This window comes from Acinonyx jubatus, chromosome F2 (genome assembly GCF_027475565.1).
Source record: "Acinonyx jubatus isolate Ajub_Pintada_27869175 chromosome F2, VMU_Ajub_asm_v1.0, whole genome shotgun sequence".
NCBI lineage: Eukaryota > Metazoa > Chordata > Mammalia > Carnivora > Felidae > Acinonyx > Acinonyx jubatus.
In genome coordinates, this window is record NC_069394.1 from 36,408,653 (window position 1) to 36,434,032 (window position 25,380).

Consider the following 25,380-nt stretch of genomic DNA (forward strand, 5'->3'; position numbering starts at 1 on the left):
ATTTACACCACATACATTCCAGAAAATAAGACAAGAGCTTTTTTTCCCCCACTCTAAAATTGCCTCCCTTAAAAAAGAGGCAATATGTTTTGTAAAAAGTCTCTCATGATTTTCTTTTAGTTACTTTATTCTGAAAAATGGAACATTGTTTGGGAAAGGTACAACTCAAAATGACTTCACTCAGTGCTAATTGTAAATGCCGGTAGAAGTTATGTGATGAAATCATTTGAAACGTCAATAAAAGAAGAAAAGAAAGAAAAGGAAAGAAAAGAGAAAGACATCTGACACAGAGTTAGTAAATAGATAAGTGTAGCTAAAGCACAGGGCCCAGGAGAAGCATTACAGCAAGGAGGGTTAAGAAATGAGGAAGCAGTCTGGGAACGACCTCATGCAGGAATTTGAACTTCTCAGGGGGAAGTGTCTGTTCTGGCCACAGCACCTGAATATTGGTATCCGAGCTTTAAAACTAAGAGGGTAAATACTCTTATAGGTATAAAAGAATAGAAAACTTTATTACTTGTTTTCACCCTTATTTTTTTAAATCCAAGTTAGTTGGATTAATGATTGTAATAATGATTTCAGGACTAGATTGATCACTAGTATGTAGTGATTGATCACTTACACAGAACACCCAGTGCTCATCCCAACTGGTGCCCTCTTTAATGCCCCATCACCCATTTAGCCCATCCCCCCACCCAACACCCCATCAGCAATCCTCAGTCTGTTCTCTGTATTTAAGAGTCTCTTATGGTTTGCCTCGCTTTCTGTTTTTATCTTATTTTTTCTTCCCTTCCCCTATGTTCATCTGTTGTGTTTCTTAAATTCCACATATGAGTGAAATCATAGGGTATTTGTCTTTCTCTGACTGACTTATTTTGCTTACCATAATACCCTCTAGTTCCATCCACGTTGTTGCAAGTGGTAAGATTTCATTCTTGAATAGAAAACTTTAAATCTCTCTGACAGCCTTATAATCACTTTTGGGGCGGCGGCGGGGGTAACCTCTCGAGAGCTCCTGTCATTATGAGACGTGCCCTCTCAACCAGGGTTTCTTGGTTGACTTCACATTTTCAGATTAAGAAATGTCTTGCCAAAGCAGGAGTCCCAGTCCAGGTTTAAAGATCTTTTTGCTTTTTCATATGAACTTCACCATCATCCTGCTAGGGCAGCAAAATGGATATTGAACGATACAGGCACGTGTGAATCAAGTGAGGTGCCTCGGACTGATAGGAGGGTTTATGTTGCTATCAAGGCTGCTGGGAGAAGGCAAGTTTTGTGGATTTTCATGTATTTGAGAGGTCTTAGCTCCACTGCCCAAGGAGGCGGTGGTGTACTGGTAAGGCCTGTAGGACTCCCTAGAGGACAGAGCAATTTAATAGAGAGGTCAACCGAGCCCCAGGCTAACCTGGCTCACCATCCGTATTTTTCAGTAACCATGGACCCAAACATGTTGAGAAGTGACGTCTTCATGGACTTTTTAAAACTCGTACAGCTGGTAAGCATGGTCTTCTTTACTAAGGTCATTATTTTGCTACAGAACATGTCTCTTGGTTACCATGTGTGTATTTCCAGCCTGCAGCTCCACATTGGGTAAAATACACTCATCTGGGGGACATCGGGGAATGGCTCTTGTTTTGTTCTTTTGGCGGTTTAGATTCTAGATGGAAAATGAGTGGGTCGCTTGACTTTTGAACTCATTTTAATTCAGCAGATACCTTTTTATCCTGTAGCCTAAGCATTGTACCTCTCAAAACGGGCCATGGAGAAGAGAACCTTTTATCATGAAGGGCCCCCGTGACAATTCTGGGACCCTGCCTCTGTGGCTGGGATCAAGTGTGCCACAGTGAAGACATCAACGCAGCATATCCTCTGCTCTTAACTTTGTTGTGAATGGATCACAGAGAAAATTCAGTCTGAACAGAATGACATATAGTAACTCCATTTCCTTTGTTGGCCTAAAGAACCACTGGCCACTTGCCCTGTAGAGGCTGGAAGTTTGCCAAGTAGGTTTGGTTAGCACACCCCTCGTTCTAGTCGTACATGTGGGAACATTTTTGTGCCTGCAAGTATGTTCTTGACTGAATGGAAATCTTTGAGAAGAATGAAGTCATAACGATAATATGATATTACCGAACTAGATCCCTAGCTAGGGGAGGAGTGATACTTTGATTGGAATTGGGAAAAAAAAAACAAAAAAAAAAAACAAAAGGGAGCAAATTTCATTTACTCGGTAGGTCAACCATGTTGGTATAGTAACTGGTCCGTTCAACCCAAGAAGTGATCTGGGCGTCTCCCATTGTGTCACCATGTAGATTTTCACATATTTTTGATGGCTTAAAACACATGCACTTTCTTTTTCTTTGAACAGTTTGTTGTTGAGGTGGTGATGGTGGTAAAATTCGAACGGCACAAAAGAGTTCATGATCCCACCACAGACCCTCAGTACCCCTCTTCAGAGACAACTGTTTACAGGTTGTTTTTTTTTTTTTTTAATTTTTTTAATGTTTATTTATTTTTGAAGGAAAGAGAGACAGAGCATGAGCAGGGGAGAGGCAGAGAGAGAGAGGGAGACCCAGAATCTGAAGCAGGCTCCGGGCCCTGAGCTGTCAGCACAGAGCCCGATGCGGGGCTTGAACTCATGAACTGTGAGATCATGACCTGAGCCCAAGTCAGTCTCTTAACCAACTGAGCCACCCAGGCGCCCCTGTTTACAGTTTAATATACGCTCTTTCTACGCATTTTTGTGCACATACAAGCAGTCATATGTATGCGTAACCTTTTTGTTTTATAAATAAGCTCGTACTCTACACACTTACTGAATTTTTTTTTTTATTCTACATCTTGCAAATCATTCCTTGTCAGTACACAGAGGTACATTTGGCCTCACTTCTGCCCTCTTTTTTGTGTACGTTATGGTTTTTGCTCTCAGTGCCTTTTAAAAACTGTCATGGACTGTCAGTGTTGTGGAGCTTTGTTTTGAGTGTCTTTTTTTCTGATGATGTGCAAGATTTTTACCCCATTTTAATTCTGTTAGTATTTTACCATGCCTTGCTTCTTCTGATGAGATTTGCACTTGTCTAATGGCTTTATTTTTCTCTTCTGTTTCTTCCACCAACTTTGCAGGTTGCTTTTATATCCTTTTGTTATCTTATCTTTTTTTCTGAGGCTTTCATCCGTTCTCTGAGTTAGAGAAGGTGTATTTTTATTAATGCATCTATCCTTGTCATCTCCTCAGTGGCATTGTTTTGGGGATATATTTTTTACTCTTAGTTGGTTCCGATCCCTCCCTCCTTTGCCGCGGGAGTTTTGCCCAGGTCCCTCGCTATTTCTTCTCAGGCAATCAGTCAGCTTTAGAAGGGGCTGTGCTTCGTGAGTCAGCTGACATAGTGTTCAGGGAGGAGCTCCGGCTGAGTCTTTTGACTCTGTCTGTTGTACTTCTGGATCTTACCTCTTGTTTCTGAGCACTTTCTCTAATGTTCCGCCTGAGGGCTCGAGCAGTGTGTCTAGCCGTGAAGCCATAACCACACTTCCACATATTGTGATCTAGCATTTTAAACCCTCTTGTTGACCAAGTAGCCTCAGGACTGGCTTAGTGGTTAAGAGCACAGGCTCAGGAGTGAGATGGCTCAGGGTTGTTGTTGTTGTTGTTGTTTTTATGTTTTTATTTATTTTTGAGAGAGAGCAGGGAAGGGGCAGACAGAGAGGGAAACACAGAATCCGAAGCAGGCTCCAGATTCTGAGCTGTCAGCACAGAACCCAACACGGGGTTCAAACTCATGAACTGTGAGATCATGACCTGAGCTGAAGTCGGACGCTCAACTGACTGAGCCACCCAGGCGCCCCTTAAATATCTCTTCAAGCACTTAAATATCATGTGGCAACCTTAACACTTATGAAGTATTTGCTGCCATTAACAATGTCTTTTTTTCTCTTCCCAACCATGCTGAGAGATTGCTTTCTGCAAAGATGATGTGTCTGCACATTTTTTTTTTTTTTTTTTTTTGGTGTCCCTTTCCACTAGGTAGGGTCAAATGGGGCCTGGAGTTGTATTCCCAGATGTGCTAGTCTCTGGTGATTAACTGCTTTAAGATAGCTTCTGTGTGATTCGAGTCCCCTGGCCCCTTGCTACCTCTGCTTGTCTCCTCCCGGACCAGGTCTGACTTTCACTGCACTTGGCGGCCCCTTTGAAAACCCAGTAAGTAGTTCAGGCTCGGGACAATTTTCAACGTCTTCGAGGATGATTTTCCTTCTGGTTGTTTTCTGTCTGTCTCCAAAAGGAGGGTAAAACAGAGGTCACTTTGCTTCTAAAGTTGTTTACAAAGGAGGTTAAAGATTTGACAAAGATTTTAAGGTTTTTTTTAAAAAAAAATTTGATATTTATGCATTTATTTTTGAGAGGTGGGGAGGGAGGGGCAGAGACAGAGGGAGAGAGAGAGAATCCCAAGCAGGCTCCGTGCTGTCAGCGCAGAGCCCCGTGTGGGGCTCAATCTCACCAACCGTGAGACCATGACCCAAGCTGAAATCAAGGGTCAGACACTTAGCCGACTGAGCCACCCAGGTGCCCCAAGAAACTAAATTTAAATCAGGCAGGTGGTTCTATGCTCCTTGTGCCCCTGTCCTGCTTTATGCTGTCCCTTTTATTGTTCAGACGTTGAACAAATATGAAGCGCATGCCCGCTACGAGCCAACACCGCTCGAGAGGTGGGGGAGACACCAGCGAATGGCACCCAGTTCAGCTCACGGAGTTTACCGTCTTGTTGGGGAGACAGAAAGGTCACTGGGCATGTCGCTAAATGTAATGAGTACTGTGATATAGGACCACACACTGTGCTACATGGCCCATGATACAGGGCCATGCTCCAGAAGAGAGTGGGGGCTGTGTTGAGATTTCTACCTTCTTAGCCCTGGTGCAGCATTTGCGGGCCCTGCCGGTGGCTTTGTGCTCACTTACCCCAGTGTGAAGGACAAATATCATTCTCTATGCGTGACCGTGTGAGAAAAGGGCCGGAAGGCCCTGCCATAGGATGCGTGCGTGTCCAGGAGATCTTCCAAAGAAAGTGATATGTAAGCTGGCATTGGAAGATTTCTGGGGTGGGCAGGGAGATGAGATTATACTTTAGCTTTTTCTTCCCATTAGTTACCAAAACAACAAACCACATAGTATCTGGCGGCCTGCGAGACTCAGGATGGATATTAGCAAAAGGGAAGGGGTAGCCAGTTAGTATTGGGGGTGAGTCTACTCCAACGTCCAGTAGACCCTTCCCTGACCGCCTTTCAGGGCCAGAGCGATTTATTGGTGGCGGACAGATGCCGTCAGCGCAGGAGAGAATCAGCCCACCAAGCTTGCAGCAAGATCGATACTGCAGGGCGGGTGGGAGCTGGGAGAACTGGAATGAGCAGCGGTGATATGTGGATGTGCCAAACTGAAAGAGCCCAAGGAGCAGGGATTAGGCAGTTTGCCCGCCTCAATATTATACAGACCCCACCTGCATATTTTCACTGCTCCTGAAAGTGCTTGGCCTGCAGTTGCCAAATGGTTATTGCTGGGCAATCGCATGCACCTGGGCCCTGCTCTCCGGGATGCGGCAGGTACAAGAGCATCTTCCTGTCTCTGGGCAAGGACGCACGACATTCGAAACATGAATGCATGCAATCCTCCTGGCGCCCTTCTCAGGAGAGCCTTTATCAAGGATGATCAGATGCAGGCTGGAAAAACAAGAGGGATTTCCCTCTACAGAGTGATTTAATCTGGGCAAGACCTGGTGCTTAATGTGCACTGTCTCATTTATCCTCTACAACTTGCTGAGGGAGGTGCTGTTAGTATCTCTTTTTCAGGTTAGCTAACTTGGCCAAGGGCACATATCTCAGAAGTGAAGGAGCTGGGATCTGAACCCAGGGAAGCTGGATCCAAAGCCCCTGCTCTATTGGTGTTATGAGAAATTTCTAGAGTGGCAGTAGCCTACCCAGCCCTGCCCCTAACCATGTCCCTCTTGTTTTGTGTGTCTGGACTCCCCTGACTTCCTCCGTTTTCTGTTTTTGCCCTGTGGTCGCCTTGGAGATCAAGGCAATTTTGAAAAGGCAAAATTGAAGTCTTTAGACTAAAGACATTTTTAGGTTCCTGATTCTTAAACTGCAGTGTTCTATGGCCTGTGTGAACAACATGTGTGAGAAAAAGAAGACAGAGAAGGTATCTGGAGTAGCGTTGTGTGCCTTGGAAGTTAGGGGCAACTTACTCAGGAAGTTTAGATCACTCTGGTTTTGTTCGGGGGGACCGGGGAAGTGACTCTTCCCCCATTTCCTCTTAAGAATGTTTCCCTTACAGTGCAACGATTATAGCCCATTATTAAGTGTGATGGAAAGTAAGAGCTTGGCAATCCCAATGTGGATTTTCTTGGGTAAGAAACCTCAGGAATAAGGACCATGGCTACCATTCTTCTGCCTCAGAGCAGAATACCAATAAAACACACTGATGGATCTTCTTGGAAAAATTCAAAACATTCACAAGTTGTTAAATTCAATTTGAAAAGAATTAGAGGGGCGCCTGGGTGGCGCAGTCGGTTAAGCGTCCGACTTCAGCCAGGTCACTATCTCGCGGTCCGTGAGTTTGAGCCCCGCGTCAGGCTCTGGGCTGATAGCTCAGAGCCTGGAGCCTGTTTCCGATTCTGTGTCTCCCTCTCTCTCTGCCCCTCCCCCGTTCATGCTCTGTCTCTCTCTGTCCCAAAAATAAATAAACATTGAAAAAAAAAATTAAAAAAAAAAAAAAAAGAAAAGAATTAGAAAGGGTTTTGAAGGATGTTGAGGGAGCCCATGGTATTAGAGGATTGCGACGTTTCTTAAAGACAAGTGCATTTGATTTTGCAGCATGAACTGTGTATTTTGATTCCTGATCCACCCTAGATCAAGATGACAGCCTAGGTAAGGTTTTATTTTTTACATCCCAAATCCACGAAGTTGGCCTTTCCCCCTCTGATTGTGGTTTTGTATTGCTCTTACATTTTATTAATTATATATGTTCTGGCAAAATTCAAATACCACAAAGAGAGCCAAATTCCTCTTGGTCACCACTCCGAATCTAAAACGTGTCACCTGTTGTGCACTTGCTTGTATCTCATAATATGAAGGTTTCTTACTGCCATCATTTCTCCTCTTTGCCATATTGTCATAACATGTTCATTTTTCTTTAATCAAAGCAAAATGTGCTTGTGGTTTCCAAAGTAAAATGGCACTAAAACAGATTAGAAGAACATAAGCTTCTCCTGCTCTTCAGAAGCAGTGACTTTCAAATCTTTTAGTTTTTTCTTCAGGTATTTAAAAACCTGGGGGTTAATGAGATACATCTCTAACTTTCTCTTGTGCTTCAACTTGTAGACATAATCTGCTGACTGTGATGAAGGGTGAGGATTGCCGCTTTCTTATATCACCTTCTTCCATTCCCTTCACCCCAATTTTGTTATGAAACTCTTTAAAAAAAATTAAATTCTTAGCATTTTGATCCCTATAACATGTACCGATTTCTTACTACTGAACAAGTAATGTTCATGATTACTTTTACTTTCTTGAAAACTCTTATTTTTCCTGGAGTTAAAATGGCATCATGTAAAAGAAAAAAAAATACTTAGTTTTCTTTAAACATATGACTCTTTCAAAGCCCATGGAAGTCCTGAAAAGAGATATTTCTCCCATGGGAAACCCTCCCCCCCCTTTTTTTTTCTTGGTGGTGATCCACCCAGAGTCTCTGTGTTTCTGTTTAAGATGACAGGGACATGGGGTGCCTGGGCGGTGGCCCAGTCAGTTGAATGTCCAACTCCGGTTGGACTGATTTCGGTTCAGGTCATGATCCCACAGTTGTGGGATAGAGGCCAAGTTGGGCTCTGTGCTGAGTGTGGAGCCTGCTTAATATTCTTTCTCTCTTTCCCTCTGCTCCTCTCCCCCACTCACATGCTCTCTCTCTCTAAAATAAATAGATGAGAAAAAAAAAAAAAAGATCAAAGAGACTTGAGTGGGTTTGCCTGCTAGTGGGGAGTAACCACTAGAGAAGGAGTTTGAAAATGGGAGTGGGTGGGGTTGGCCTCAATAATGAATGGCACCAAGTACTAAAGGAAGGAGGACCCAACACAGACTGGGCTTGAGCGGAGGAAGGACACCTCTCACACTGAATGTGAGGCAAGGAGAGACACTGGGCATGACTACAGGCACAGTCCAAGGTGTGTGATTAGAAGTAGAGTGAGCCCCCTCTTGATGTTTCTTCTATGACTTGTAGAAGGTGAGGTCAACCGGTGGGAATGAGGAAGGAGGTAAATGTGGTTAGAGTCTTGGGGAAAGTGGAGAAGTTGAAGGAGAGTGTGAATCAGAACCCTGTTGGCTGAGGCAACTGGTAGACATGTTGGAGAAAAGGAGGGAGATTGTGGGCCAGTGGCCACCAGTGTGTCTGATTCTAACATTTATTTATTTTTCAGAGACAGAGACAGAGAGCACAAGTGGGGGTGGGGCAGAGAGAGAGGGAGACACAGAATCCTAAGCAGGCTCCAGGCTCTGAGGCAGGCTCCAGAGAATCTGAGGCAGGCTCCAGGCCGTCAGCACAGAGCCCGACGTGGGGCTCGAACTCACGAACCGTGAGATCATGACCTGAGCTGAAGTCGGACACTCAACTGACTGAGCCACCCAGGCACCCCTAGTGTGTCTGATTCTAACCAATGGCAAAGAGTCGGGTGGTCCTTGAACCAAAACGTAATAAAATACCTAGGAATAAACTTAACTAAGGAGGTGAAAGACCTGTGCTCTGAAAACTATAAAACACTGGTGAAAGATACTAAAGACGTCATAAACAAATACAAGGATATTCCGTGCTCATGTACTGGAAGAAAATAAATTGTTAAAATATCCATACTGTCTGAAGCAATCTATAGATTTAATGTAATCCCTATCAAAATACCAATGACGTTTTTGTGTATTTTGTGTATATGTATATTTTTATGGTTTCAGGTCTCATATTTAGGTCCTTAATCCATTTTGAGTTTATTTTTGTGTGTGGTCCAACTTCATTCTTTTACATGTAGCTTTCCAGTTTTCCCAAAACCATTTGTTAAAGAGACTTTTTTCCATTGCATATTCTTGCCTCTTTTGTTAAAGATTATTGACCGTATAACTGTGGTTTTATTTTCTGGGCTCTTTAGTGCATTCCTTTGATCTATGTGTCTGTTTTGGGGCCAATATTGTACTGTTTTGATTACTACAGCTTTATAGTATATCTTGAAATCTGGAATAGTGATATCTCCAGCTTTGTTCTTCTTCTCTGGATAGCTTTGGCTATTTGGGGTCTTTTGTGGTTCCATAGAAATTTTAGGATTTTGGAGGCACCTGGGTGGCTCAGTCTGTTAAGCGTCCAACTTCGGCTCAGGTCATGATCTCACAGCTCATGAGTTTGAGCCCCGCGTTGGACTCAGTGCTGACAGCTCAGAGCCTGGATGGAGCCCTGCTTTGGATTCTGGGTCTCCCTCTCCCTCTGCCCCTCCCCTGCTCGTGCTCTGTCTCTCAAAAATAAATAAACATTTAAAATTTTTTGAAAAGACAGAAATTTTAGGATTTTTGTTCTAGTTCTGTGAAAAATGCTGTCGGTATTTTGATAGGGGTTACATTAAATCAGTATATTGCTTTAGGTACTATGGACATTTTAACAGTATTTGTTCTTTCAGTACATGAGCATGGAATATCTTTCCATTTGTGTCATCTTCAACTTCTTTCATCAGTGTTTTATAGTTTTCAGAATATAGGTCTTTCACCTCCTTGGTTAAATTTATTCCTTGGTATTTTGTTATTTTTTTGGTGCAATTGTAAATGGAACTGCTTTCTTCATTTCTCTTTCAGCTACTTCATTATTAGCGTATAGAAATAGAGTGGATTTCTGTATATTGATCTCGTATCCTGTGACCTTGCTGAAAATTTGTCAGTTTGGGTAGTTTTTTCATGGAGTCTTTTGGGTTTCCTCTGTTTAGCAATGTGCCATCTACAAATAGTCAAAGTTTTACTTCTTCCTTACCAATTTGGATGCCTTTTATTCCTTCCGCTTGTGTGATTGCTGTAACTAGGACTTCCAGTACTATGTTAAACAATAGTGTACATCCTTGTTTTGTTTCTGATCTTAGAGGAAAAGCTCTCAGTTTTTCACCATTGAGTATGATGTTTGCTATGGGTTTTTCTTATGTGGTCTTTATTACGTTGAGGTGTGTTTCCTCTAAACCTACTTTGTTGAGAGTTTTTATCATGCATGGGTGTTGTACTTTGTCAAATGCCTTTTATGCACCTGTTGAAACGATCATTTTTTTTATCCTCTTATTGATGTAATGTATCACATTGGATGATTTGCTAATATTGAACCACCCCTGCATCCCAGGAATAAATTCCACTTGACTGTGATGAATGATTTTTTTTAATGTATTGTTGAATTTGGTTTGCTAATATTTTGTTGAGGATTTTTTGCCTCTGTGTTCGTCAGGGATATTGTTTTCTTTTTTAGTGGAGTCTTTATCTGGTTTTAGTATCAGGGTAATGCTGGCCTCATTGAATGAAGTTGAAAGCTTTCCTTCCTCTTCTATTTTTTGGATTAGTTTGAGAAGAATAGGTATTAACTCTTCTTTAACTATTTGGCAGAATTTGTCTATGAAGTCATCTGGCCCTGGATTTTTGGTTTGGGGGAGGGCTTTTTTTTGTTTCTTGGTTTGTTTACTGATTCAGTTTCATTAATGGTAATCAGTCTGTTCAAATTTTCTTTCTTCCTGATTCAGTTTTGGGAAGTTATATGTTTCTAGCAATTTATCTATTTCTTCTAGGTTGTCAAATTTGTTGGCATATGATTTTTCCTACTATTCTCTTATAATTCTTTGTATTTCTGTGATGTTGGTTATTTTCCCTATTTCATTTCTGATTTTGAGTCTGTCTTCTCTCTCTGAGTCTGGCTAAAGATTTATCAATTTTATTGATCTTTGAAAGAACCAGCTTCTGGTTTCATTGATCTTTTCTATCAAATTTTTTTTTTGAGTTTCCATTTCATTTATTTCTGCTGTAAACTTTATTACTTCCTTTCTTCCACTGCTTTTGGGTTTTGGGTTTTGTTCTTTTTCTAGATCCGTTAGGTGTAATGGTTAGGTTGTTTATTGAGATTTTTCTTGTTTCTTGAGGGAGACCTGTATGGCTATAAACTTTCCTCTTAGAACAGCTTTTTCTGTATCCCAAAGATTTTGGACTATTGAATTTTCATTTTCATTTGTCTCCATGTATTTTTTTGTTTTCATCTTTGATTTCCTGGTTGAACCACTCATTGTTTAGTAGCATGTTATTTAGTCTCCATGTGTTTGTATTCTTTTCAGGTTTTTTTCTTGTGGTTGGTTTCTAGTTTCACAGGATTGTGGTTGGAAAAGATGCATGGTATGACTTTGATCATTTTGAATTTGTTGGGACCTCTTTTGTGGCCTAACATGTCACCTATTCTAGAGAATGTTCCATGTGCACTTGAAAACAATGTGTATTCTGCTGTTTTAGGATGGAATATTTTGAATATATCTGCTAGATCCATTGGATCCAATGTGTCATTCAAAGGCACTGTTTCCTTATTGATTTTCTGTTTACATAATCCTATCGATTCATGTAAATAAGGTATGAAAGTCCCCTACTATTATTGTATTACTATCAATTGCTTCCTTTATGTTTGTTATTAGCTACTTCATGTATTTGGGTGTTTTCATGTTGGGGGCATAAGTATTTACACTTGCTATATCTTCTTGTTGTTCTCTTTATGATTGTGTAGTGTCCTTCTTTGTCTCTTGTCACAGTCTTTGTTTTAATTTGTTTTGTCTCGTATAAGTATTGTTACCCCAGCTTTCTTTTCACTTCCATTTGCATGATAATGTATCTCTGTCCCTTCATTTTCTTTTTTTTTTTAATTTTTTTTAACGTTTATTTATTTTTGAGACAGAGAGAGACAGAGCATGAACGGGGGAGGGTCAGAGAGAAGGAGACACAGAATCCGAAACAGGCTCCAGGCTCTGAGCCGTCAGCACAGAGCCCGACGCGGGGCTCGAACTCATGGACCACGAGATCATGACCTGAGCCGAAGTCGGCTGCCCAACCGACTGAGCCACCCAGGCGCCCCTGTCCCTTCATTTTCAATCTGTACGTGTCTTTAGGTCTGAAATGAGTCTCTTATAGGCAGCATAGATGGGTCTTGTTTTTTTTATCCATTCTATCATTCTATCATATTCTATCTTATCATATCATATCATATCATATCTATCATATCATTTGATTGGAGCATTTAATCCATTTACATTCAAAGTCATTATTGATAGCTATATACTGACTGCTATTTTGTTACTTGTGTTATGGTTGTTTTTGTAGTTCTTCTCTGTTCTTTCTTCTCTTAGTTTCTCCTAGTTTACTGACCTTCTTTAGTGATATAGTTGGCCTCCTTTTTCTTTATTTTTTGCCTATTGCTAGCTTTTAAATTGTGGTTACCATTATGTTCCTATATAACATCTTACACATGTAGCAGTCTATGTTAAATTAATGGTTGTTTAAGTTTGAACCCATTCTAAAAGCACTAAATTGTTACTCCTCTGTCTTCCACATTTTAGGTATATGGTGTCATATTTCACATGCTTTTAGTTTGTGAGTCCATTGACTTATTTTTATAAATATAGTTAATTTTACTGCTTTTGTGCTTCCTAGTTTTATCATTTCTGCTTGTGGTCTTCTGTTTCCACTCAAAGAGTCCCCTTTAACATTTCTTTTCAGGCTGGTTTAATGGTCATGAGTTCCTTTAACTTTTGCTTGTCTGAAAAACTCTCTCTTCTTCTATTCTAAATGATAGCCTTGCTAGATAGAGTATTCTTGGTCGCAGATGTTTCCATTTCAGCACTAATAATACATTATGCCACTCCCTTCTGGCCTGTAAAGTTTCTGCTGAAAAATCAGCTGATAGCCTTATGGGGTTTCCCTTTTATGTAACTATCTTCTCTTCTCTGGCTGCCTTTAAAATTCTCTCTTTATCACTACTTTTTAATTTTAATTACTACGTGTCTTGGTGTGGACCTCCTTGGGTTGATTTTTGTTGGGGTTTCTCTGTGCCTCCACATCTGGATGTCTGTTTCCTTCCCCATATTTGGGAAGTTTTCAGCTATTATTTCTTCAAATAATTTTTCTGCCCCTTTTTACTCTCTCCTCCTTCTGGGATCCCTATAATGCGAATGTTATTATGCTTGATGATATGCTGAGTTCCCTTAATCTATTTTCATTTTTTATTATATTTTCTCTCTTTCCTGTTCAGCTTGATTGCTTTCCATTACTCTGTCCTCCAGGTCACTGATCCATTCTTTTGCTTCCTCTAGTCTACTGTTTATTTCCTCTAGAGTATTTTTAATTTCAGTTATTGAGTTGGTTCTTTTGTACATTTTCTCGCTCCTTGTCAAGGGTCTTACTGTGGTCCTCCATGCTTTTCTCAAGTCCATTGAGTATCTTTAGGACCATTACTTTAAATGGTCCTACCGTTTCACTTGTAATACATTTTACTTGTAATGCCTGTAATACTTTACCTGTCCTAGGGCATTTTACTTACCTCTATTTCTTTTAGCTCTCTGGATGTGATTTTGTCCTTGTCTGTTTCATTCGGGACATTTCCCTCTGTCTCTTCATTTTGTGAACTCTCGGGGCCTGTTTCCATGTGTTCAGAAAGTCAACTACGTCTGCTCTCAAAAGTAGTGGCATTATGAAGAAGAGGGCCTGTAGTGCTCTGCAGTGCAATGTTCCCTGTTCACCTGAACCTCGTGCGTCAGGGATATCTCTTGTGTGTTATGTGCACCCTACTGTTGTGGCTGAGCCACGTTAGCCTTCAGTACGGTTGTCTGTAATGGCTCTCTTTGCCTGTTGTGGGCAGGGTTTGATCTCTGTGTTGTTACTGGGCCAGTCTGGGGTCGCCTTGGGCTTCAGTTGGCGCAGGCCAAGCACTTGCCAGAGCTGTGGTGGCACAAGACTGCAGAGCATTCTCCCTGCAATTGTCCCCTGAGAGCTTTCATTGGTGGGCAGGATCTGCAGTCAGGGCCCGTTGTCTGCCACCATCGCGCTACTGGGACTGCAGTGCAACTTGGGGGGGGGGGGGCTCAAATTGAGATGGTGCTGACCCTTGTCAGGGGTGGTTGCACACTGCCATGCTTGGTGTGCCGCTTGGAATGGACTACTGAGAGTGTGCTGGAAAGTGTGAGTCTACAGGAGAACACGGGGACGGGGTGCACAGTGTTAGAAAGGTTTGTGCTGGTCTGCTTCAGGAGGAGGTCAGGGTGGAGGGGGCAGGTCTGCAGGAGAATGTGGGGAGGCATGCTGCTAGTAAGCTAGGTGGAGAGTATTTGTGCTGTGCTTATTCCTGCAGGTGTCCGTGTATCTTGGCTGGGGAGAGGGAAGGGAAATGGTGCCTACCAGCCTCTTTGTTTCTTGGACAAGTCTCCCAAAGACCCCTGCCCCTCCAGTGCAGGCATGAAGATTAACAAACACATCTCTCTCCCGTACACCCAGGTGTTTTTCAAACGCCGCTTCTGTGCTGTATCTCAGCAGGGCAGTATATTATGCTGTTTCTTTAAGGGCCAGGATTTAGTTTCCATCATCCTCTGACTCCCCCAGAGCCAAGCCCGCTGATTTGTAAAGTTTCAAGTGTTAAAAGCCCCATGGGTGATAAGAACTCATGAAGTTAGGCCCCTATGGTTTTCAAAGCCAAATATTATGGGGATTCATCTTCCCAGTGTGCTGACAGCACAGAGCCCGACGTGGGGCTTGATCTCACCAACCGTGAGATCATGACCTGAGCCAAAATCAAGAGTCAGATGCTTAATCGACTGAGCCACCTAGGCGTCCCGAAACCTTTGTAATTTCTTGAGTGTTGGGGGTAATCGGAGTGCCTTACACAAAGCTTCCGATATTATAAGCCTCTCGAATCTCTGGAAAGATCCCTGTGTCTTGTTGCGCGCTAATGAGAAGACTGGTGGCTGGGGGCTCCTAGGCAGCTTCAAGATGGGGATTGCTGGAAAGCATAGTTACAGGGTTGGGATTAGAGCCCCACCCCCTGGTCTACAGGGGAGAAGCACAGGGAAATTGAGTTAATAATCACACGTGATAAAGCCTATGTGATAAAGTCTCCATAAAAGTCCCTAAACTGTGGGGTTTAGAGAGCTTGGGAGCTGGTGAACATGCTCGGTGTGCCTGGAAAGGGCATGGAAGCTCTGTGCTCCTTTCCACATACCTTGCCCTAGGCACCTCCTCCATTTGGCTGGTTGTGGGTCGTTTCCTTTCTAATAAGTGGGCAATAGTAGGTAAAAGGAGCTTTCCTGCATTCTGTGAGCCATTCTAGAAAACTACCAATCCTGAGGAGGGTGTTGTGGGCACTCCTGATTTCTAGCCAGTTGGCCAGAAGTGTGGGAGGCCTAGATTTGCGACTGCCACCTGAAACCGGGGAGAGGAAGTCTTGTGGCACGGAGCCCTTAACCTGTGGGGTCTGTCCTAACTCCAGATAGTGTCAGAAGCGGTGTGAGTAGAGAGAAATTGTGTTTTTCCCTGGAGTGTCCTGTGGGCAGTGTAAGGCCAGCGTGGGTCGTATAGTGGCGAGCATAGCCGCCCTCTGTGAACAACGCAAGGACGTTGGAGCGTTTTACGCGAGGGAAGGACATTTTTAGATTTGCATTTTAAAATATCTCTCTGGCTCCATGTGGCGAGTGCTTTGTAGTAGGGTAAGAATGGAAGCAAGGAGGCCATCACAGGAGCCGAGGGAGAAGAGGTGTGAGTTGGGTCTAAGGGGCTGGCAGCGGAGAAGAAAAGTAGATAGAGTCAAGAGATTGTGTAAGATGTAAAATTGACCCAACTCAGACGTTCCTTGCTTCGATGTGAATGTTAAAATATCTTCCTGAGTATTTTCTTGAATCCTTTATATCTTATCCGTTGGCACTACTTTTAATCAAAGGTACGTAACTTCCTCCTCATTTCTCCTAACAATAACAGAACAACACAGCTGCCATTTGAGTGTTTGCAGCGAGTGCCATTCCAATTTCCACATGTTGCTTCCTTGAATCTTGACTGCAGCCCTGCGAGGTGGGCACTATTACCGTCCTTATTTTAGAGCAGAAGGAATGAGGAATACAGGGAGCAAATAGCCTCTCCAGGTTTACATAAGGTCACATGGGGCAGGTGTAGCAGTTGGGCTTGGAACCCATTTCTTCACATGCTCCAGCCAAGTCCCTTGGTACCTGTGAGCAGATTACTGCGGCCAACTCTGAGTGTTCCCTACCCTCCAGTCTCTCTTCCTGCCCATTTTCACCACACTACCAGACAAAATCTTTCCATCACTCCGTTTCCATCCTTCTGCTTTCTTCTGCCTTTTTTTTTTTTTAAAGGTTTATTTATTTTTGAGAGAGAGAGAACACAAGCAGGGGATGGGTGGGGGGGTGGGGTTGGGGGTATAGAGGATCTGAAGTAGGCTCTGTGCTGACAGCAGCGAGCCCGATGTGGGGCTCAAACTCACTAACTGCGAGATCATGACCTGAGCCGAAGTTGGATGCTCAACCGACTTAGCCACCCAGGTGCCCCCTTCCTTTTGCCTTAAAAAAAAATTTTTTTTTTAACGTTTATTTATTTTTGAGACAGAGAGAGACAGAGCATGAACGGGGGAGGGTCAGAGAGAGAGGGAGACACAGAATCAGAAGCAGGCTCCAGGCTCTGAGCCATCAGCCCAGAGCCCGACGCAGGGCTCGAACTCACGGACGGCGAGATCGTGACCTGAGCTGAAGTCGGTGGCTTAACCGACTGAGCCACCCAGGCGACCCTGCCTTTTTAATAAAATCCTCAAGTGTCTGACTTCAGGGCCATCTATAATCTGACCTGCTCTCCCAATCCAATCTTTCTCACTTTTGTGGAGGAATTTAATAAAGGTATGCATTTATTTCATTTTAGCTGTTTATGTAATTTAGCTATCTTACCAGTCTGCAGTTTGGTCTGAGTTGGGAGTTGCACTGTGGTAATAAAAATTAATGCTAGGCTTTCCTTTAGAATCTTACCAAAAAGCAATAAAATTCTTTTCATTCATTTTGTGAGTGTTTTTCCCCTGAGGTAAGGGATGTTTGTGATTATAGGCCCCAGAACACAAGAACCAACATCTAAGCAAAGGTATTCCTAGAAAGGGACTGTTTGCAGCAATTATTCTGGGGGAGCCCATTACCCCTGACTACCTGTATCTCAGCTAAATATGGAGTCTTGGGGACCCTGCTGTGTTTCATCATCAATCAGTTATCATGACTGCAGGGGAACTAGGGAAATCTTCCAAAGGTCCCCTGGAAACAGAGGTGACGGAAGTGTGGCCTGAGGTTGTGTGGGAGCTCAGGGCCTGTGCTGTGGTGCAGGGAAACCAGGGGTTCTGACATTTTGTAGAAGAACTTGGAGTGATTCTCAAAGGATGCCGCGAAGCGGACGGTCCTGGCACCAGACTCTTGGAGGAAAAACCTGGTAAGAGGATCCGCGTTTGCTGATTCAGAGCCCAGTTCTGACAGGGAGGAGCCACAGGACTGTTTGAAAAGTGACAAATTCCTGTCACACAGACAGAAACCTATTGCATGCGGAGGGAGGCAGCATACCATGGTACCTCATGCTGGTGTAGAGGGTGGCGACATGGTAGTCATGAACTTATCCAAATTTGGACACTTTGAGAGTCAAAAAAGTGCTAGAGTTATTCCATTTATATCGGACATTATAAAATGCAGGGCGGCTTCATAGAAATTCCTGGAACTATGAGAAATCTGTGTCCTCTTTGTGTACACATGGAAAGAGAACAGGCCCTCTGCTGTCCCTTCTCAAAAGGGCAGTAGTTCCATCGCGAGGGACACAACCTCGTCCAGCTCTAATCACTTCCCAAAGGCCCCTTCTGCGCATCCCATCACACTGGAGGTGAGGGTCTCAGCACAGGCATTCAGGGGACGCCATAGCAGTGCTGGATGGGAGGCCTATTGTTGGGAATTTTTGGGTCCCTTATTTAGATCCCAGGCCTAGAGTCACGTGGAGCTGGTCTGGAATCCTGCCTCTGCCATTCCCTAGCAATGTGTCCTCTGGCAAGTTATTTAACCTTCGTGAACTTTTACTCATCTGACGAAGGGGGATTAATATGCGTATTTGTCTCAAGGCATTGCTACGAGAGTTAGATGAGTTACCCTATGTGAAGCCGTTGGCACAGAGCACAATTATGAGTATCACGCGTTATCAATATATTTGTACATAATAAATATATGCATATTTATTCATAAATGATATACTATGTATACATGCTGCCTAAATGTGTAGATATTCATAAACATGGGGGGGGGCAACCCTTTGAATTTGGAAAATAGCAGATTTCCTCTTCTAAAGTGTTTAGATTCAGAATCATAGAAACTTAGTAATTATAACACATGGCGGGCGGCGGCGGGCGGGGGAGGCAGGTGGGTCGTTAAAATTTAAAGACAAAGCTTGCCCTTTGATAACAAAATTAAGAAAAATGAGCCTGTCGCTAATGTAACTGGCCGGCTGAGGTACCTGGGCAATGCAGTTGTGCTGAGTCTCCCAGGAGCCTGTAAAACCTGAAATGTTATCTGTGGATGTAGGGAGGGTGAGGAAAAGGGAGGTGTTGCCTGTTGAGGGGAAAGGCCCCACTTGGTCAGCTTGCCTGAGCCCAATTCTGTGATCTGCAAACAATCTTACAATTGGTCATTTGGTTCTTCTCTCCCCGCCTGGTACCAGGAAGGCGGAAACCTAGGCTGGGTGCACATTGTCTTGGCACTAAGAAGAGATTACCCTCCACCCCTCTGTATTACTAATATTCTGACTTGTATAGTAGCCTTAGGACACAGAAAATGATTTGAGTGACTCTTGTCTCCGTTCTCCCCAGGAGAATATGTAACCACTGCCATTCTCAATGCCTAGGAGAGAAGTGAGCTCCTTGCCTACAGTGAATGTGTTGGTGCATTCGGGTTTAATCCTGTTGTAGAGTTGGGATGAGAGAGGCTCTGACCTGAATCAGCCTCCCAGAGATGAGGCAGTCCTGCGGACCAACAGCATCCCATTTGGGAGATGCTGAAAACAGCCTTCTGCCAGATGCAACTGCCCTGCGAGGCTCAGCTGAGCGGCCACTGGCCGTGCCTCCCCCTGGGGTCCCCCGCTCTGTGGTCACTGAACATCAACTCCAGCTTCACACTTTCCTCCACTCTGAAGCCTTTCCAGTGTCTCTAGCCTGTCCTTGACATTCCAGAACATTTCATCCAAGAGCTTCACAGGTCCCCAGATTTGCAGTAGTCTCTAGCACATAGGTATCCCCTTGCAGAATGCATAAATGTTAGCAAAGTAGGGCTGAGCTGGGAGTGCTGGCCCTCAGGTGGATGCTTATTCACCTGATAGTGACATTCTTCTTCATTCAGAAGACTTTTTTTTTTAATTTTTTTAAAGTTTATTTGTTTATTTTGAGACAGAGTGAGTGAGCAAGGGAGGGGCAGAGAGAGAGGGAGAGAGAGGGAATTCCAAGCAGGTTCCACACTGTCAGTGAAGAGCCCAATGCGAGGCTCAAACCCACAAACCATGAGATCGTGACCTGAGCCGAAATCAAGAGTCAGATGCTTAACCAACTGAGCCCCCCAGGCGCCTCCATTCAGAAGACTTTTATGGGACTTTTAGGGATACCTGGAAATATTCAAAGTGAAAATTAAAATCTGAGATTCCCCACGGTCAAGTGGATGATTTTATCAAAAGCTTTTTTTTTTTTCCTAAAATGGATGCCTTGTTGTTTATTTGAAAATTATTCAAGCGGCATGTCATTGCTTTGTCTCGGCCCCTCCACACCCCTCCTCACCCCAACACATCCATCAAAACACCATCCCCCAAATCTCTGCAGTCAACTCTGTGTGTTTCCGGGTAATGTATGCCCTGAGGGTCCAGGTAGAGGAAGCTACTGACTTTTCCTGCTCCGTGTACCCCATTGAAGGGACTTGGGGGGCTCACTGTGCTTTCCCTTTGCTTGCAGGACACATTTAGCATCACGATCAAGACAGCGGCTCTGGATATATTTCTGCCTGATGGAAGGAATATTCAAATCGAAATTCTAACATCAGATACTGCTGAAAGAGTTCTAGAGGTAAACTTTGTCTCAACTCCAGCTCCAGAACTGAATTCAGGAATCATTCTGTTTGAGGGCAGGGACTAGGATAAGGTTACCTTCCAGAAGCTTCCTGCCTATCATTTTACTCTGGATGATGTATCTGTAGAGAGGCTGGATTTTCTGGGAGACTGACCAAGGAATCTGAGCTACAACTTATCCTCCCGGGCATCTTTCTCTCCCGTGGGCATCAACTTCCCAGACATCTTTTAGGCCCTTCCTAATACGGCTGTCAGTTTTCTGGGACTCAACCAAAGATGTGCCCTGGAGATATGCCAAGTGCTTTATTATGGGATGCCCTCATGGTTGGGAGCAGGAAGGGGAGTGGAGTCCAGATGAGTCTGAAACAGGCTGTATCCAGGTAGGCTGGTGACAGGTTCTGGCAGAGTGATTTCTCGAAGGCTGGAGTAATTGTCCCTCCTGTCCCACAGGAAACCAAAACTCCAGCAGGTCTAATTCTGCATCCAGAGGGCCAGACCTGAGTTTAAGTTGGTTCTGTGAGGACTCTGAAGACAAGACACAGAGACTGTCCGCCCCGTCTTTAGATGTGGCTAATACCAGCTCTGTCCCTGGGGCCTTTCCTCCCTACCCTGGGTTTCAAGGGAACACCAGCTTCTCACACCCGCATACTGCTCCCAGGTCCTTTTTCTTTGGAGGGTGTTAGTTCTAATCCTCTAGAGAAGTAGGTGCCGGAAAATATAAACTTGTAAACAGGTGGAAGTGAGAAAGTTTCTAGGGGCCTTCCCAAGGACAGAATGTTCTTGCACTGGGGACATGGTACCTGACACCTTCTAGGTAGGAAATGAGCCATCCCTGTGGGGCTCCCAGCCCTCAAGCCCACCTTTACCTGAGACCATGGGGTGGGGGAGCCTCCTCCCTGAAACACGGCTCCTCTTTCCAGCCTGGAGGTTCAAGAAGGCCCATGCCCTCCTGGCCTCCAAAGAGCAGTTTTGTCCCCAGGCTAGGAAACATCCCTTCTCTGGGGTCTTTGCTCTGCCCAAGAGTGATCATTTTTGACCTTCCTTCCTAGGAAAGTCACTGCACACAACCTTTTTTGGCTCCTGTATTGCTGGCCTCGTTGAATGAGATCTGCAGCCACCTCATTGCTGAGGCCATCCATTGAGAAGTTACCCTAGGGTCCCCCTCCGTCACCCCCTGACCCCCAAATCCTACTAATCTTGTGCCCCAAGTCTTTCTCCTGATAATTCCTGTCTCCCCATTTCCTCCTCTCCATCCTTATCCTCGTTCGAGCCCTCATTTCTCAGCTAGATTTCGATAGCAGCCTCCAAACTAGTCCCTGCTTCCAGTCTTGCCAACCTTCTATCCTGGCTTCCAGAGTGATATCTCTAAAAAAGCATCAAAGGCCCTTGCTGCTTAATGCCTCAGGGGATTTATCCCCCAAAGCCCCCCAAACACAAAAACATGGTTCCGTAAATTGCCTTCCCAGGACCTGCACAGTGGGAGGCTGACATAGCGAAGGAGGAGGGCAGTAAGTCTATGGTTCCACAATACCAACTCTTTTCCCCAGTTTCTCTCGTAACAAGGAGCAGAAGTTTAACAATGTACGTTCGTGATCTCAGACAATTACACCTTCCCCGTTCTAATCACACTGACTTGTGAGACATTCAAACCCCAGACACTGACATCATTAGCATCAAATAAGTTTACCTGGAGGTGAGCAGGTACCAAAGTGAGCAGTTGGCCAGGCAGACATGTGACTTCTCTTCCAGGGGCTGGGAGATTCTCCAGCTTGCATAAAAATATAATTTAAATTTTGTAATTGAGAATCATTTTTGTGGTGGGGGGGGGGGCCTGGGTGACTCGGTGAAGTGTCCGACTTCAGCCCTGGTCGTGATCTCATGGTTCATGGGTTCAAGCCCTGCGTCAGGCTCTCTGCTGTCAGCCCAGAGCCTGCTTTGGATCCTCTGCCCGACCCCCCCCCCCCCGCCCCTTCTCCTCTTGTTCTCTCTTTCCCCAACCCCCCAAAAACCTTAAAAAAAATCATTGTTTACATCTCCTCAAGCATACTTTCCTCCACCCTCCACCTCCCTGCCATCCTGCTGGGTTTCTTAAGGACGAGCAACAAGATAAAATCTCTTTTGGGGGTTTTACACATTTGTGCTAACGTGGTTTTACTGATGGTGCTTATGTTTTGAAATCTCCTTAACGTTTGCTAAGAAGACAATATCATTGTGTCTCTTTTTTGTCCATGCTTACTCCTCTCGAAAGAAGGTATGTGTGTTTATGTCCTTATAAATGAAAAAGCCTTCTCCATTCTTTTCCCTACTCCTTTATCTGCCCTAGCATGTAAGCTTGCTGTTTTCCCTGAATGGATCCCAGAAGAGAGTTATCAGTCTGAAGGGACGTGGCTCATCCTCTAGGAAAAGATGTCTTTGCAATCTGTTACTTACCAGCACACACTCACCCTTGCACACACAGGGGCGCTGTGTTTGGTGTGGGGTGTCTGCAAGGGCATGGGGAAGGGTGAGATAGGAAGCAGGCGAACGGGGATGCGCCTTGAGTGAATGTCGTAAAACATTCCCAGGCCCTTCCTTATTTTCAAAGCCATGCCGAGCACACCCACTCATATCATGCACCTAGTAAGACTGCCTCATGAGGCAATTTACAGATCTGTGACAAGAAAAGTGCCCCTTGGAGCCTGGTGTTTGTACGACTGCCACCTTGAGAACCCGGAGCCATGGTTAAAGCATCAGCTCACACCCCTGGCTGTGGAGGTGAAATCCTCGAGTGTTGCAGAGGTGATCTAGTGAATTCAGAGCGTGCAAGCAAAGAAGTCACACTGCAGCCCAGGCTTAAGTGGGGGGCAGGGGTGGGTGAGGAAGGGGAGAATCTGTGGTAGCATGGACATTCCTGCTAAGGAAAGGTGCGTGAATATAAAACATTATGACGTTACAGCCTCATGACCCGCTGGTAGAAATGAAACCGTGGGTGTTGAAATGAAAGCCGTTTGATGTAAAGGTCAGGAAGGAATAGGAAAGGAGAGCACCCTGTGCCTGGGATCCGAGGTTGCGCTGAGCAAATGGCATGTAAATTAGACTTGACCGTCACAGGAGGCGCCAGACAGAAGGGGGCCGGGGCGGGGGGCGGGCAAAGGTGGCCAGTAGCTTGTACACTTTTCTATGGCAGCCAGTTGGCGGGAAACGTCCCTTCTCTGAGAATCCAGCCCGCAGGAAGGTAAATTGGGGTGAGGGCCCCAGGGGCAGGTATCACAGAAGGACAGATGTTCGTGGAGAATGGCTGCTGCCCTCCGGTGGATTATAACGACCAAACTATCTGGGAGATACATCCCTGTCCCAGGTGGGGCAATCAGCCTCAGCGGAGGCCAGGTTCATGTCCATAGTGTTGCAGCTGATTTTTATTTTCGTCACTCTAATTTTTTTGATTTGTAAATTTTCTAAAATCAATGTTATCATTTTTAGATTCAGAAAAGATTCCCTTGTTTTTAAAGTTTTTGTTTATTTTCAAGAGCGAGCGTACATGGGGGAGGGGCAGAGAGAGAGAGAGGGAGACAGAATCCTAAGCAGGTTCTGAGCTGCCAGCACAGAGCCCAGTGCGGGTCTTGAACCTGCAAAACCACGAGATCTTGATCTGAGCCGCTCAACCGACTGAGCCACCCAGGCGCCCCTGGAAAAGATTCCTTTTAATGTCTGCAGCCCATTAAAGCACTTTCTATTGATGTTTAGAGGCAATTTTTTTTTTTTTTTAACATTTATTTATTTTTGAGACAGAGAGAGACAGAGCATGAGCAGGGGAGGGTCAGAGAGAGGGGGAGACACAGAATCTGAGACAGGCTCCAGGCTCTGAGCTGTCAGCCCAGAGCCCGATGCGGGGCTCGAACTCACGGACCGCGAGATCACGACCTGAGCCGAAGTCGGACGCCCAACCGACTGAGCCACCCAGGCGCCCCTACAGGCAATTTCAAATTCTGCATATCATGGTAAGCATGGCGGACACTCTCCCAATTCCCCCCCCCCCCCCACTCCCCCACCCTTTTCTTGTCTTTGTTTATTTCTCAAGGTGGTGTCACACAAAATTGGACTGTGTCAGGAGCTCTTGGGCTACTTTGGCCTCTTTCTCATTCGGTTTCGCAAAGAGGGCAAGCTCTCTGGTAAGGAAAGAAGGAACGCAGGGCAGCCGGGAGATGGGGTTGGGCAGGCGTGGGCACGTGCTCAGCCCAGGGGATGCAGGAGATACCGCCGAGCAGGGGCGATGCATGGTCCCTACTACTGTTCTCAGTAGTCCCTGGATCAGAAGTTGGGGGATGGGCGGTTGTGTCTGTGTTCAGGGTGAGCTGGGGATGAGGCACTCCAGAAAGCTAGCATGGACCAGAGCAAGATGTCAGGCCCTTACCAGTAACTGCACTTGCTCTTGTGCCTGCCCTGGTCCCAGTCCTAATGTCTGTCTCACCTTTACCCTTATGGCCTGGCTGCTGGCCACCAGCCACGCCCCGGCCTCCCTCTGGAGTGCTGGACTTCGGATGTCAGGACATCCCATCACGCTATCGCTTCTCCTCATTAAGGAATGTTTGCTATAAAATGTGGATGCCATAAATAAGTTCTCAGATTCTTAAAAAACGTAAGGAGTTAGTGAAAGACGACAGTGTGGTCCACATGGCTTTTGCTTTCCTCTGCAGTGCGTTTCTAGGTATTACAAGCTATTTAGTTGTGAAATGGTATCAATTATCTGAATGCCACTTACACATGTTCTCAAGAAGCTGCAGGGAAGTGGTTTTGAGTGGGAAGTTAAGGGGTTTGTGTGTTGGCTTCACCACTAAGATCTGTGGTGTGCTGGCGAAGGCACTAGACCTCTCTGGACCTCGGTTTCTTCATCTATATTGCAGTGGAAAGTACCCCCTACGAACGGTGCTGCTGTTTTATGAGGGTGAAATGCTATTTATCATTTGGATGAATTTCGGAAAGTTAAAAATTACATACAAATGCGAGAGAATGTGATCAGGGTGATTTTATTCTTTCCAATGGCAACGCTTTGTTTTCTCATTTCGAAGCCTCTGTATGTAAACTGTTTGTGCCGTTTCAACCAGGAAGACTCCCTTTCCCCTTTCTCTAGTCATGAAAAAACTGGCGGACTTTGAACTCCCTTATGTGAGTCTCAGAAGTGCTGGAATGGAAAACTGCAAGGTTGGACTCCGGAAGTGGTAAGCGTTT

At 44.7% G+C, this 25,380-nt stretch overlaps 1 protein-coding gene across 7 annotated transcripts in view; it reads left to right on the top strand.

Annotated features, from left to right (window-relative positions):
• Nucleotides 1-25,380, top strand: part of SNX31 (sorting nexin 31) — a 70,386-nt gene that overhangs the window by 12,153 nt on the left and 32,853 nt on the right. For 4 of the 7 annotated variants that reach the window (XM_027064122.2, XM_015078041.3, XM_015078040.3 and 1 more), the window contains 4 exons: nt 1,431-1,495; nt 20,063-20,173; nt 24,233-24,323; nt 25,283-25,370. In XM_027064122.2, the coding sequence (XP_026919923.1) occupies nt 1,431-1,495; nt 20,063-20,173; nt 24,233-24,323; nt 25,283-25,370 (355 nt within the window). The remainder of the gene's footprint in view (nt 1-1,430; nt 1,496-20,062; nt 20,174-24,232; nt 24,324-25,282; nt 25,371-25,380) is intronic. The other 3 variants (XM_027064123.2, XM_053208198.1, XM_053208196.1) reach the window with 2 other exon arrangements.